The 14,049-nt window shown below is 36.4% G+C and overlaps 1 protein-coding gene across 6 annotated transcripts in view; it reads right to left on the reverse strand.

The window, feature by feature from the left end:
* The window catches only part of EML5 (EMAP like 5), a 180,804-nt gene that overhangs the window by 94,300 nt on the left and 72,455 nt on the right, over positions 1 to 14,049 (reverse strand). For all 6 annotated transcript variants that reach the window (XR_010109831.1, XR_008620952.1, XM_014347688.4 and 3 more), the window contains exons 9-10: positions 9,442 to 9,698; positions 6,749 to 6,961 (exon numbers count right to left, since the gene is read on the reverse strand). Coding sequence is in view for 4 of the 6 variants with exons in the window: in XM_014347688.4 (XP_014203174.2) it covers positions 6,749 to 6,961; positions 9,442 to 9,698 (470 nt within the window). In the remaining 2 variants the exon portion in view is untranslated. The remainder of the gene's footprint in view (positions 1 to 6,748; positions 6,962 to 9,441; positions 9,699 to 14,049) is intronic.

Raw genomic sequence — 14,049 nt, forward strand, 5'->3', positions numbered from 1 at the left:
TTTGGTTCGACATTAAAAAGTCAATCAATGTAATGCATCATATTAATCAAAGTCAAATATGCCCAGTTGTTCGAACAATGTCCTTTATAATCATTTTAAAAATCCAGATATTTTAAAAAATATCTTTCAATTTGGGTTTTGTCTAATGCCTCCTCATGATTAGATTCAGGTGATGTGTTTTGGGTAAGGGCAATGTTGTATCCTTTTGGATATGTCATTTCAGGGGATATGGTCAGTTCTATCATTAGAGATGTTAAGCTGCATCATTTGGCTACGGTGGTATACACCCAATTTCTCCAATAATAAAGGAATCATTTAACTTTGTGGTTAATTTTCTTAAAAATCTATGTGATAATAGGGATATATTTTATTTATTTATTTATTTATTTGTGGCAGAGACAGGGTCTTGCTATGTTGCCCAGGCTGGTCTCGAACTCCTGGGCTCAAGCAATCCTCCTGCCTTAGCCTCCCAAAGTGTCAGGATTACAGGCATGAGCCACCACATCTGACAGGAATATATTTTTAGAATATATTGTCTATCTCCTCCTCCTGGTATGTGGCATTATATAGATATTCTTATTAAAATACACAGGATACAATGATGCTTAGCTTCATTTTGATATTGTTTTAAACACTTTATATTAAGTTATAGAAGACTTGTATATCAGGATGTCAAAGCCCCATCAATGAAATTCTGGAGAAAAACTTTCATCTTAGTCATTAATTTAAGATAACTATCGTAATTAATGCATAAGATAGAATCAAAACTCATCTAAAGTTATAATTTACTGCTGCTTAATAGTAATACTGTTATTTTAGGAATAAATTTTTTATGTAGCTTAATATAAGTCACTAATTTAACTTCGCATAGTTCAGCCCAGCAAAGTCCTATGAGGTAAGGGCTCTTATATAGGAATGCATTACTTGCCTGTCAAGAGGGCTTTGGCTACTTCTACTACCTTTGATGCAACCCTTAAGCACTCTTAGACATCAGAGAGTCTGAAAAGTTAAAGCCAGAAATTCTAACAAATAAAATTCCAAGTTCTAAGATCTACTAATTTGTTATGTTAGGACAATTAAAGAGTTATCTCAGCATCTGATCTGCCTATACTGAGTGATAGAGAGAGGTACAAATAATCCTGTAAGTCCCTTCCAAACTTTTCTTTGAGACTTCTCAAAGACCCTCTTGGATAAACCAAGGCAGCTAAACAAGAAAGTTGTAAAATAAGTCTAAGAGAAACCAGTATTTTTAGTCAATGGGACTGTATTAATTTTTTAATAACCAGTTTAATTTTTAATAACTTGTTCTGATAAATGGGTATCTTAGAAGTGAACCTAGATATATCTTTCATGAAATGACCTTGACTCACCAAGACCAAGTTACATGCTTCCAGAATTCTCTGTGATTACCCCTTGTGATTATATTTATATAACACTGAAATGTAATAGTCTATTTACTTGTTAACTCCTCCAATAAAACTATAAGCTCTTTAAAGACAGCAGTGGTGTCTTGTTTAATATATATCTCTGGTGCCTGGTATATAGCAAACACTCATTAGATATTTGAAGAAAGAGAAAAAGAAAGGAAAAGCAAAGATTATATTTCCTTTTGCTCTGCTTGGACTTTTGAGTTGGAATGCTAGACTGTAATGTAGGAAAGAGTAGTAAAGGAAACTGAGAGGGCATGAACATGATTCCAACCCCTATAATGCACAGAAGAGGGCAAAAGTTTGATGTGCCTTAAAGAATATTAGAATTGAAATCAAAAGACTAGTGCTTGAGCATCATTTAATAGCACGGAAGTCTGAGCATTCCACCAAACCTCTTTTGGACTCCATTTTCTCATTTTTAAATGTAAATTGGATTATATGCTCACAAGGTACCTTTTGATTATGAAAACTATGATAAAAAATGATTCAGTAATAAGAATAGTTAAGGCCTAAACAGTGTATCATCAATTAGTACAAATACCTCAGAGAAAAAATTTATCAAGACAAACTATAATGATCATAGAAGCTTCCTAATTTAAAAGAGGATGAAAATTCTTGGTAAGGATAAAGAAATATACTAAAATATTTGTGTTTCAATGATTCCATTTCTTTTCTAATGTGTTTTAATGTGTATTTTCACACAAGGGTAATATGAACTAAATATTTTCAATATATGGTATCAATATGACAAAAGATTTTTTTCCATTTAACTATGTTTTAATGATATTAAACTTCTAGATATGGGAATATATAAATATATGAAAATATCTTTCTGACCCTAGTAAAAGTAAGAATTTCTTAATATACAAAACTACACTACCTATAAGAAAAGAAAGAGAAATAGACTTGACTACACTGAAATTAAGAACTGGCCAAGAAAACACATCATTAAGAAAATAAAAAGGCAAGCCAAAAACTGGGAAAAGATATTTGCAAACTATAAAAATTACAAAGCATTTGTATTATTAGAGTATATAAAGTAATTCTTAGAGATCAATAAAAGAAATAACCCAACAGAAAATAGGAAAGAGATATGAACCCATGTTTGACAGAGGAGAAAACACAGAAGACCAAAACATATTTTAAAAGATGGTTAACCTCATTTGTAGTCAGACAAATGGAAATTAAGACCTCAATGTGACATCATTTACACCAACTGGGTTTGCAAAAGTTAGAAAGTATAGCAATATCAAGTGCTGAATCAACAGGCTTTGTAAAACTGGATAACCACTTTGGAAAATATTTAGGTATTTTCTTATAACGTTCACATTCTCCATGACCCAGAAATTTCACTCCTAGTTATTTCACTCCTTTGAGAAACCTGCATTTAATATCAAAAGATGGGAAATGACTCAAATGTCCAATGACAGGAGAATAAATGCATGAATTGCAGCATATACTTACAACACAATATTTTGCAGCAGTGAAAAAAAAGGCATTAAAGCTACATGCAACAATATGGAAAACAGCACTGAATCAGTCCCCGTTATAAATTTTTCTTTGTTAGATATTTGGTTTTTCCTATGAATTTCCTGGAATCTAAATGATATTTTCTCCAAATATAAGTTTTCATTTGTCAACAAGAAGTACAGAGGGGGTCTTGGCCATTATTAACAGTGATGGAGGTGATGGGCTAACGTAACTCTGCCCTCACCTCTCCATTCTCCCTGACCCTGACCTGCTCACTGTCCACCACAGCCCCTATGCTGCTGCCTAGGAAGAGTCCTGGATTCTTTCAGAGAGATATGGTCAAGAGCAGGTGAAACTAGAGAAAAAGAGGATGATAATGAAGAAAAAAATATGAAGAGGGGTGGAATGCTTTGGGCTGAAATTAAAGTGCAGTATGTAGGGTATATGTGGTTCATATGATCATTCTCTCTTTGAGCTAACTTCGTATATTTTTTGTTTCAATTACAATGATTCTATAACATAAACTACTTCTATTATTTAAAGTCCACATTTTGTAAATGCTGCACTTCTAAGAAGTCACCTAATGAATATTACCTGAGTGGATATCTAAAATATATTAATACACCAGCTACATTTTTCTAAGTTGGACTAGCAATGCAACTTAATAATTAATCTAAAAGAAAGAGTATATTTCTAGTAATACTGCCAACTTCAAGGTATGTAATTATGTGAATTCAATTAATACATAATCTTTTTTGGCCTAAGTGGTCTGCAAAACATAAAATCTTAAAATACTTATATTAATCCATTAAAAATGCAGTAGTCGTATTCTGTCTTTCCCACTTACCTAGCTACAATCTCAAGCTGACTCACAAGTGCCTAGAAATAGAAATCATCCTTACTAGAAAATAAATTACTAACAAAAAAGCTAACAAATGGGAAACAAAAAAGAGAAGCAATTTATACTTATGTCCTTGAAGGAGTGAATAATCTCTTAGACAAGACTAATTTTCTTAGGCTTTGGTAAAATATTCACACAGCAGTTCAAAGAACTACTACATATTTTATAAATGAAATAAAATTATTGTGCAATAATATCGACTTCTCTCTTGCAAATGATAAAAATAATCAATAAATCCTATTCACTTGACTAAGAAAACTAAGAAGATTAAAGCATTTTTGTTTTTGCATAGAGGTCAGTATGTGAAACAATAAGTAGGAGCAACGTCTAAGAGGAAGATCATCATGACTACTACTGAATCTCACACTTCATAACCAGGCAAGTATCATCTTAAAATTTGTTGTGCATGGTGACTCTCATGTCCTGGCTATGTGGTGGGACTCAGAAATAGGGTACTTTAATTGTTAGATATTTAGCCAGTCTTTTGATATGGTTTGGCTCTGTGTCCCCACCTAAATCTCATCTCGAATTGTAATCCTCATGTGTTGAAGGAGAGACCTGGTGGGAGGTGATCGAATCATGGGGGCAGTTTCCCCCATGCTGTTTTCGTGACAGTGAGTGAGTTCTCACGAGATCTGATGGTTTAAAAGTGTTCAGCAGTTCCCTCCATTGTTCCCACTCTCTCTCCTGCTGCCGTTTAAGTTGTGCCTTGCTTCCCCTTCACCTTCTGCCATGACTGTAAGTTACCTGAGGCCTCCCCAGCCATGAGGAACTGTGAGTCAATTAAACCTCATTTTTAAAAAATAAATTACCCAGTGTCAGGAAGTTCTTTATAGCAGTGTGAAAACAGACTAACACACCTTTATTAACATACTTAGTGAAATATCTTCACATGTACCTAGGAAGCTGACATCTCACAGGCAGGAATCAATAACATGGCAAGCCAGCAAGATCTTTTTTTTTTTTTTTTTTTTTTTTTTTTTTGAGACATAGTCTCGCTCTGTCCCCCAGGCTGGAGTGCAGCAGTGCGATCTCGGCTCACTGCAAGCTCTGCCTCCCAGGTTCACGCCATTCTCCTGCCTCAGCCTCCTGAGTAGCTGGGACTACAGGCGCCCGCCACCACGCCCAGCTAAATTTTTTCTATTTTTTAGTAGAGACAGGGTTTCAGTGTTAGCCAGGATGGTCTCGATCTTCTGACCTTGTGATTCGCCTGCCTCAGCCTCCTAAAGTGCTGGGATTATAAGTGTGAGCCACCGCGCCTGGCCAAGCTGGCAAGATCTTAAACTCATCACTTTACCTTAGAGGCACAACAGAAATACCAGCCTGGGCTTCTGGAAAAATTGAGCCCTTAAGTTTGACATCAGCAGATTATATATTTGAATCAAACTATTTTAGCTGTTTCCAAAAATCACCTTTACTAAGCTACATTTTTAATGTTTGCCCAACACCTTGTATCAACAAGCCAGGTGAAAATCACTACTGCATCTGTTACAGGTGTTGATGCTCTAGGAATACACATTCACTACATCTAACATAAAGTCCCATACCTCAGGAAAGTTCCTCGAAAATTTTCCAAAGAAACTTTGATTTGCTAGAGGAGTAAGTTGCTTTTTTTTTTTAAATGTACAATGAAAACTATTTTGTGCACTGCTTTATTTTTGGTTTCCAAGAAGCTCAGAATCAAATTTGATGTTTGACTACTGTCATTTTCTTTATCTAGTTTGAATATGGTATTTCTATTTATATTTCCCCTGATACTGATTCTCTATTTGTACAGTTACTTTAGTACTTACGGACTTGTTATGAGCTGACTCAAATACTTTATGAAATAGGCATGGAATAAATAAATGATACCTAACATTTTATTTAATTATCCCAGATCTATGAACAGAATGATTCATATCATTTTAGAAGAGATCCAAGAAAAAGAGGTGATATATAAAATACATAGAAAATAACCAAATGATAAGACTATGTATTAGTCCATTTTCAAACTGCTATAAAGAACTGCCCAAGGCTGAGTAATTTATAAAGGAAAGAGATTTAATTGACTCACAGTTCAGCATGGCTGGGGAGGCCTCAGGAAACTTACAATCATGGCAGAAGGTGAAGGGGAAGCAAGGCACCCTCTTCACAGGGTGGCATGAAGGAGAAGTGCATGAGATCACAGGAAAAACTACCATTTATAAAACCATTGGATCTCGTGAGAATTCACTCACTATCACAACAGCAGCATAGAGGAAACTGCCCCCATAATCCAATCACTTCTCACCAGGTTCCTCCCTTAACACCTGGAGATTACAATTAAAAATGAGATTTGGCTGGGGACACAAAGCTAAACCATATCAGACCCTGCTCATGCCTGTAATCCTAGTACTCTGGGAGGCTGACGTGGGGAGATCACCTGAGGTGAGGACTTTAAGACACAGCCTGGCCAATATGGTGAAACCCTGTCTCTACTAAAAATACAAAAATTAGCTGGGAATGGTGGCGCATGCCTGTAATCCCAGTTACCTGGGAAGCTGAGGCAGGAGGGTTGATGGAACCCAAGAGGTGGAGGCTGCAGTGAGCAGAGATCACCACTGCACTCCAGCCTGGGCAACAGAGTGAGACCCTGTCTCAAAAAAAAAAAAAATACAACCATCATTGTACAGTCTGACTCTATGAAAAAATTCACGAAGTGAAAAGAAAAATGTTTCTTTGAAAAGAAAGAGATATAGTGCATTCATAACAACATATGAATTCAAAAAGAATTTTCTAATAAAATTTCATGACCAAAATAAATGCAGCATATGACAATAATTTTTGAATTAGCAAAATGAAACCCTTCACCAATCAGTGTAATTTTAAAAAATATGAAATCCTTTATCTCAAGACTAATTTTCTGCAAGAACACAAAAGTCTTCTGTGAGAGAGAGGTTACTTAATATTTTGAAAGAAAAGGTACCTTTTCTTAAACATGGATATCGGAATAATTTTATAATTCCATAGTCATCAGCTGTAACTAAAACTTGGCCAATATAATTTCCATCTACTGAATTTATATCGTTGATATCTGAATACTTGGGCCAAATTCCATTTACTTCAAGGCCTGAAACACATGTCCATGAAGCCCAATGAACACCTTTTATTTCTTCTGTACTTGTCACTTCCTTTCCTCCTAAAAATAAATCAGAGTCTTAATTTAAGAAGTTATTTCATTTGATTTTCTCAAGCCTAAACTGTACTGAGAACATAGTAAATTCCAAAATTTAATGTATCTTCCCACCCCACTTAGAGGAAAATACATAAATAGGTAGGTAAGTTTGGGTTAAGAGAAAAGAAAACTAAATGCAAGAAATTTATAAAAAGCTACTACAGAAATTATACTGATTCAGAGACACACATTGCCTTGAATGATTAGCTTAGCAGGTTCAATTATGTGGAGAATAAAACTGAATCTTATTTAAAAAATGATACAGATTAGTCATAACAGGGTAAGTTATAAAAAAGGTAAAAGCTATGAGAAAGTGGCAAATCAGGTATTAAAAAAGAAGCCTAAGATACATAGTTGAGGAAAAAGAGAGAACTGGAAAAGACCAAGAAGAAAGGATGAGTGTAGGATAATATATTTACATTAGGTAAGAGGACTTTAGGACCCAGTCAGTCTTCATTACATATAGACTGTTAATGAAAAACTTTTGGGGAGATGCATTAATTGAATTATGCAGCTAATTTTATATAATAGGTTATTGGAAGATAGTGACTAATTCCCTAAGCGTCACAACAAATAAAGTACTATGCAGTGGCTGGGTGCAGTGGCTCACACCTGTAATCCCAGCACTTTGGGAGGCCGAGACAGGCAGATCACTGAAGGTCAGGAGTTCAAGACCAGCCTGGCCAATATGGTAAAACTCCATCTCTACTAAAAATACAAAAATTAGCTGGGCATGGTGGTGGGCACCTGTAATCTCAGCTACTCGGGAGGCTGAGGTAGGAAAATCACCTGAACCCGGGAGGCAGAGGCTGTAGTGAGCTAAGAACATGCCACTACACTCCAACCTGGGCAACAGAGCGAAACTCCGTCTCAAAAAAAAAAAAAATACTAATAGGTAATATTTTGATGATTCTGCTTTTATTCCATCCATTCATGCACTCACTCACTTGCTAATTTATTTACTTATTTGTTTAGTTAGAGCCACGGTCTTGCTCTTTCACCCAGGCTGGAGTTCACTGGCACGATCTTGGCTCCCAGCAGCCTTGAACTCCCAGCTCAAATGATCCTCTCACTGCAGGTGCATGCCACCACACCCTGCTCATTTTTTTTTTTTTTTTTTTTTTTTTTTTTTTTTTTTTTTTTGGTAGACATGTGGTCTCACCATGTTCCCTGGCTGTTCTCAAACTCCTGGGCTCAAGAGATCCTTCCACTTTGGCCTCCCAAAGTGCTGGGATTACAGGCGTGAGGCACTGCACATAGCCTATTCCTCTCTTTTAAAATCTTTGGTTGCAATTCTGTTTTTCAAAGTTAGTTAGTTATATTATTAATATTTGCAAAGTTTATTTGTTTTTTTTTTTTGAGACAGCCTCTTAATCTGTGGCATAGTTGGAATGCAGTGGCAACATAACGGCTCACTGCAGCCTTATCCTCCCAAGCTCAAATGACCCTCCCATCCCGACCTCCCTAATAGCTGGGACCACAGGTGCATACCACCATGCCTGGCTAGTTTTTGTATTTTTAGTAAAGGCAGGGTTTCGCCATGTTGCCCAGGCTGGTCTCAAACTCCTGGGCTCAAGCTATCGGTCCACTGTGGCCTCCCGAAGTGCTGGGATTACAGGCGTGAGCCACTATGCCCAGCCTGCAAAGTTTATTTGAGATAAACACAAAAAAAATGTATTGGTCACACATTTCTAGTAATTATATTCACTTAATTAATTCCACCCATAAAAATGGCATTTTTGACTAAGATACAGTGGTACTTTACCATACACTATACTCATGGTATGGTATTCAATAAAAAGAGAATCTGTTTTAGATCCTCCAGCCAAAGCAGTTTTAATTAAGAACCAAAGGATTTATAGTAGTAGTTGCCAGGGACTGGGAGAGGCAGAGGTTGGTGGGGGCCGGGGTGGATATAAGGAGATATAAGTTTCAGTTATACAGGATGAATAAATTCAGAAGATCTAATATACAGCTTGTTGAGTACAGTTAATAATGCTGTTACTGTATGATATACCCGAAATTTGCTAAGAGAGTGGAACTTAAATGTTCTCACCACACACACACAAAAATGGTAACTGTGAAGTGACAGATACATCATTTAGCTTGATTGTGGAAATGGTTTCACAATGTATCTATCAAAACATTACATTGTAAATTTTCAATATATAAAATTTTTAATGTCAATTATACCTCAATAGAGTTGAGAAAAAACCCAAAAGGATTTCAATATAATAAGGCAGCCTTATTGTATTATATTGTAGAATTATTGTAGAATACAATAATACATTGTATTATATTGTAGAAAAGTCTACAATGCCTGAAATATTAGCTCAGATCTTCTTTGATTTCCTATGATGAAATGTAACTTACACTCTGCTTCCAGTAAAACTCTAAAATATTGTATAGGCACTACAAATCTATAATTTGCTAGAAATTGTTACCTGGCATTCTATAAAAAAGTCTTTTCCCATTTCCATCATTTGTCTGCAAATATCTACTGTCTGAAGACCAGTCCAGATGAGTGATGAAACTAAGGGATCCCAAACACTCGCCAACTTTTTTATAACGCTGAGCAACTCCATAAATATCAACCGAGCTGTCATTGCATCCAACAGCAAGGTAAGTTCCATCTGGTGAATATTTTAACTCATGAATTGCCTCCTTCCTATCTTTAATATGTACAACTTCCGTCATATCTCTGTTAAAAAGAAAAAATGAGACTACATGAACAGAAGTCACAACAGAATTAATGCCATTTCAAACATGTCTAAAATGACCGTGAAGCTGTATCAAGTGTTTATAAACTATAAAGTAAACATAAATAACACAAGTAGTATTAATTCAGCAACAATACGTTGCTGAACAGAAATACATGGAAACAATATATGCCAGACGTACAGGAAAATGCTGAATTTCAGTTTCTAAATTACTTTAAGTACTTCAGAGATCCATACTAAATTTCTGGAGTTAATAAAGAATAAAGGAAATAAAGTAATAGATTTTTATGGTAAAAGAAGTTCTTTGTAAATATGGAGTTTATGAAAAATGTTTAATTTAAACACTATAATTTTCAAACAATTTTTTTTGTAAGGAGCTAAATGTGCAAAATTACATTTAGGAAATAATAAAGGATGAATTCATCTATATTACTTCAGTAATACTTTTTTTTTTTTTTTTTTGAGACAGAGTCTCGCTCTGTTGCTTAGGCTGGAGTCCAGTGGCATGATCTCGGCTCACTGCAACCTCCACCTCTGGGGTTCAAGAGATTCTCACCTCATACCTCAGCCTCCCGAGTAGCTGGGATTACAGGTGCACACCACCATACCCGGCTAATTTTTTTGACGTTTTTAAATAGAACACACATTCCTCCCTTAGGGACCATGTTGACCAGTGAAGTGGAACTTTTTTTCAATGATGACTTCTTATTGAGTATCCAAAATAATACAGATATTAGTAACAACCAAAAGATGGATAAATATGTAGTAAAACACCATGGAGTTTCCAAAGTTGTGGAGTTTGTGGGCAGGAGGAGGAGAAGCAGAGGGAGGGAGAAAAGGTAGGAGGAAGTAAAAATTCTTATTTTCAATCAGTGTCAGAGACTTTTCTCCAGAAAAATTTTGCCTTCATTGACTTCTGTTACACATGTGCAAGAATTAATCTTCAGTTGTATTTGAGTCACTATACAGCTGTGGGCCTGTTAATTACAGTACTTACTGATTACACTAACCAACATAGTATTAGAAATAGAAATAGAAAAATGAGCCCCAAGATAAATCCAAGATTGTATTATTTGAAGCTTCTGTACTTTTTTTTAAAGTTTCCCTGGTCAACATCACTTTTGCCTCTGCAACTTGCAAGGTCCCCTTCCTATGCATAGACTCATACAGCTGCCTCTGCATTTCCCAGGGACTCCTTCAAGTTAACATTAAATCCATATACCGTATTGCCCTTTGCTCCATATCCGTCCATCCATCCATTCCTCCCTCCCTATATGGAGTAAGATTTTTAAGAAAAGTCTAAGGCACTATTTGGCAGCTTTTACTTTTTATGCCTCCTTTATTTAAAATTTTATAATTATAATCTTCATGACCTGCATTAAAATGCTTCTGGAAAATTCTTCAGAAGTATTTTGGTATTTTTTATAGCATTTTTGTTTAGAGACTTAATTGCTTCCAATTAAGAAGAGAAGAATGTCTTATGTCCAAGGTTTTCTGTTAACATGTCCACTGCTCACCAACACACACACACACACACACACGATAGAAGGTAACAGAGAGAGATTGTGGTTGACTGATTGGTTTTTTAGTATAATATTGCTCCGTCAATATTATGAATTATATGACCACTCTCTCATATGAAGAGTTTCTCTGACAAATTTAAAGCAAAGACGACAACTATTAGATGAAAATTTGTTAATTTTTTAAAACATTCTGAATTAAGTCTCTGGGAGACTAATATATGATCACTATGGTTTCTTTTAAGAAGCAGAAGGAGGCAAAAGCCTGGGAATACTCATACATGAACAGTTCATAATACATCACAAAGTAAAGGTACAGAGTTGATCAGAGCATACAACAGAAGAATCATTTCTAGCTGAGTGATTCTGGGGAGACATATCAAAGGAAGTGGAGTAGATAGCTATGATGTCTCCATTTTGTTCTGAGGAATGAATGAGATTTAGCTCAGCAGAAGATAGGAAATGGAGGTAAAGGACCTGTTTCAGCAGAGACAACAGTATGTGAAAGAGCTGATGGCAAGAGAAAGTATTCAAGTTCAGCTTGTGACGGCCACTGTAGTTGAATGGACACAAACAAGGGGACTCTGGTGTGAACTCAGTCTGCTGAGGGAGAATCATGAAGTGGGGGCCTCATATGTCTTATTAAGATTTTTGGCCTTAATTTGTGAGGTTAAGCTAGGATAAGATGTACCAGTCAAATCACTGATTTGGTTCCAACGTAAAAAACAAATAAGGCTGGGTATGGTGGCTCACGCCTGTAATCCCAGCAGTTTGGGAGGCTGAGGCGGGCAGATCACAAGATCAGAGAGAGACCATCCTGGCTAACACGGTGAAACCCCATCTCTACTAAAAATACAAAAAATTAGCCAGGTGTGGTGGCATCCGCCTGTAATCCCAGCTACTCAGGAGGCTGAGGCAGGAAAATCACTTGAACTTGGGAGGCAGAGGTTGCAGTGAGCTGAGATCCTGCCACTGCACTCCAGCCTGGGTGACAGGGCGAGACTCCGTCTCAAAACAACAACAACAACAACAACAAAACAAATTAAAGGAGCATAGTAATAGGATCAAAACCAATTAAAAGGTTACTGCAGATGATGGTTTCTCAGACTTCAGAAAAAAGTGAGCTTCTTTAAAATACAATGTAGTATTATACTCCATACTATTATAGGACGTAATACGTACTATAGGTTAAAGATATAATTCTAATCTTATTCACAAACCTTAATTAAAATGTTCCTAGAAAATTAATTAGGAAAGCAAAATCAACAGGATGTGGTGCTGATGGATTACAGATGGTGGGTTCAGGAGAAAGAGGTATCAAGGAAAACACCTAGGTTTTTGCTTAGGAACATGGATAATGGTGCCATTAACTAGGATACGGCCCATAGACAGATGATCAGTTTGGGAGGGATATAATGAGTTCAGTTTTGGAAATGCTGAGTTGCAGGTGCCTTTGAGACATCCAAGTGATGTTAAATAAGTAACTGGATATGCATAGCTCGAGTTTTGAGATAACAGCTGGAGCTGTGCATCCAGGGTCATTAGGCTATGTGTGGTAACTGACAGCAGAGGCAGAATGAGACTATCTAGGGAGAAAACATAGAGTAAAAAGAAGAGAAAGTCTAGGCCTGAGTTTTGAGGAACTCTAATATTTACTTGCTGGGCAAAAGATAATTAGCCTATGAAGAAAATGGGGCTAGAGAGGTAAGCTGAAAACAGAAAGAGAAGAAACACCTAAAAGCCAAGGGAGAAAGCATTTTGAGAAGCAGCAAGTGGTTAAGAGAATCAAATACTGCTGGAAATTCAAGCTAAATGAGAAGTGAAAAATGTCTCCTAGTTTTAGGGACATAGGGTACAATTAGTCAGTGTTTTTCAACATAAAGCTGAAAGCAGAAGGCATATAGGAATGAGGATAGAGGTTGATAATTAGAAGAAAAGAGAGAATAAAGTTAGACAGTTTTATGAGAAATACTCCTGTGAAAGGGAGGAAAGTAGAAATGTGATGTAAGAGAGAGAGACTTTGGTTTGAGGCATGAAACTTAAGATGGGACACATTGAGCATATTCTAATAGGGCTCTTTGGTGGGGGTGCAACCAACCATTTCATGTGAAAAAATAATGGATGTACACAAAGAGTTACTTTTTTAAAGCCAGGAGACAACTTTTGGAACTTACTACTCCCAAGACGCAGAGCAGAAAAAATATAAATAATTTGAAGAAAAATTTTAAATGAATGTGTGATTTCTTCAGCAAAAACTGTCACGATCCCTTTTAAAGTTGATAAAATGTGGTAGTAACACTGTCAGAGAGAGACAAGTGGCTAGCCATTGGTAGAATCTAAAATGACAATTTGACTAGGCATGGTGGCTCGTGCCTGTAATCCCAGCACTTTCAGAGGCCAAGGCAGGAGGACTGCTTGAGCTCAGGAGTTTGAGATCAACTGGGCAAAATGACAAGACCACATCTCTACAAAAAATTAAAACATTAGCTAGGCATGGTGGCTACTTCCAAGTAGTCACAGCTACTTGGAAGACTGAGATGGGAGGATCGCTTGAGCCCAGGAGTTGGAGGCTGCAGTGAGCTGTGATTGTGCTACTGTACTCCAGCCTGGGCAACAGAATGAGACCTTGTCTCAATCAATAAATAAAATGACAATTTTATGTATTTACAACTATTAATAGTCTATCCCATACCCTGTGGGAAACCTTACTCCATCTTCAGCATAATTCATTAGCCTTGCTTATCAAGCTCTTCCACTATTATGAAGTCTCTCTCACTATTCATGAGAAGGAATGGGTGCCTCTGAGGAGTTT

This window comes from Pan paniscus, chromosome 15, assembly GCF_029289425.2.
Source record: "Pan paniscus chromosome 15, NHGRI_mPanPan1-v2.0_pri, whole genome shotgun sequence".
Classification (NCBI taxonomy): domain Eukaryota; kingdom Metazoa; phylum Chordata; class Mammalia; order Primates; family Hominidae; genus Pan; species Pan paniscus.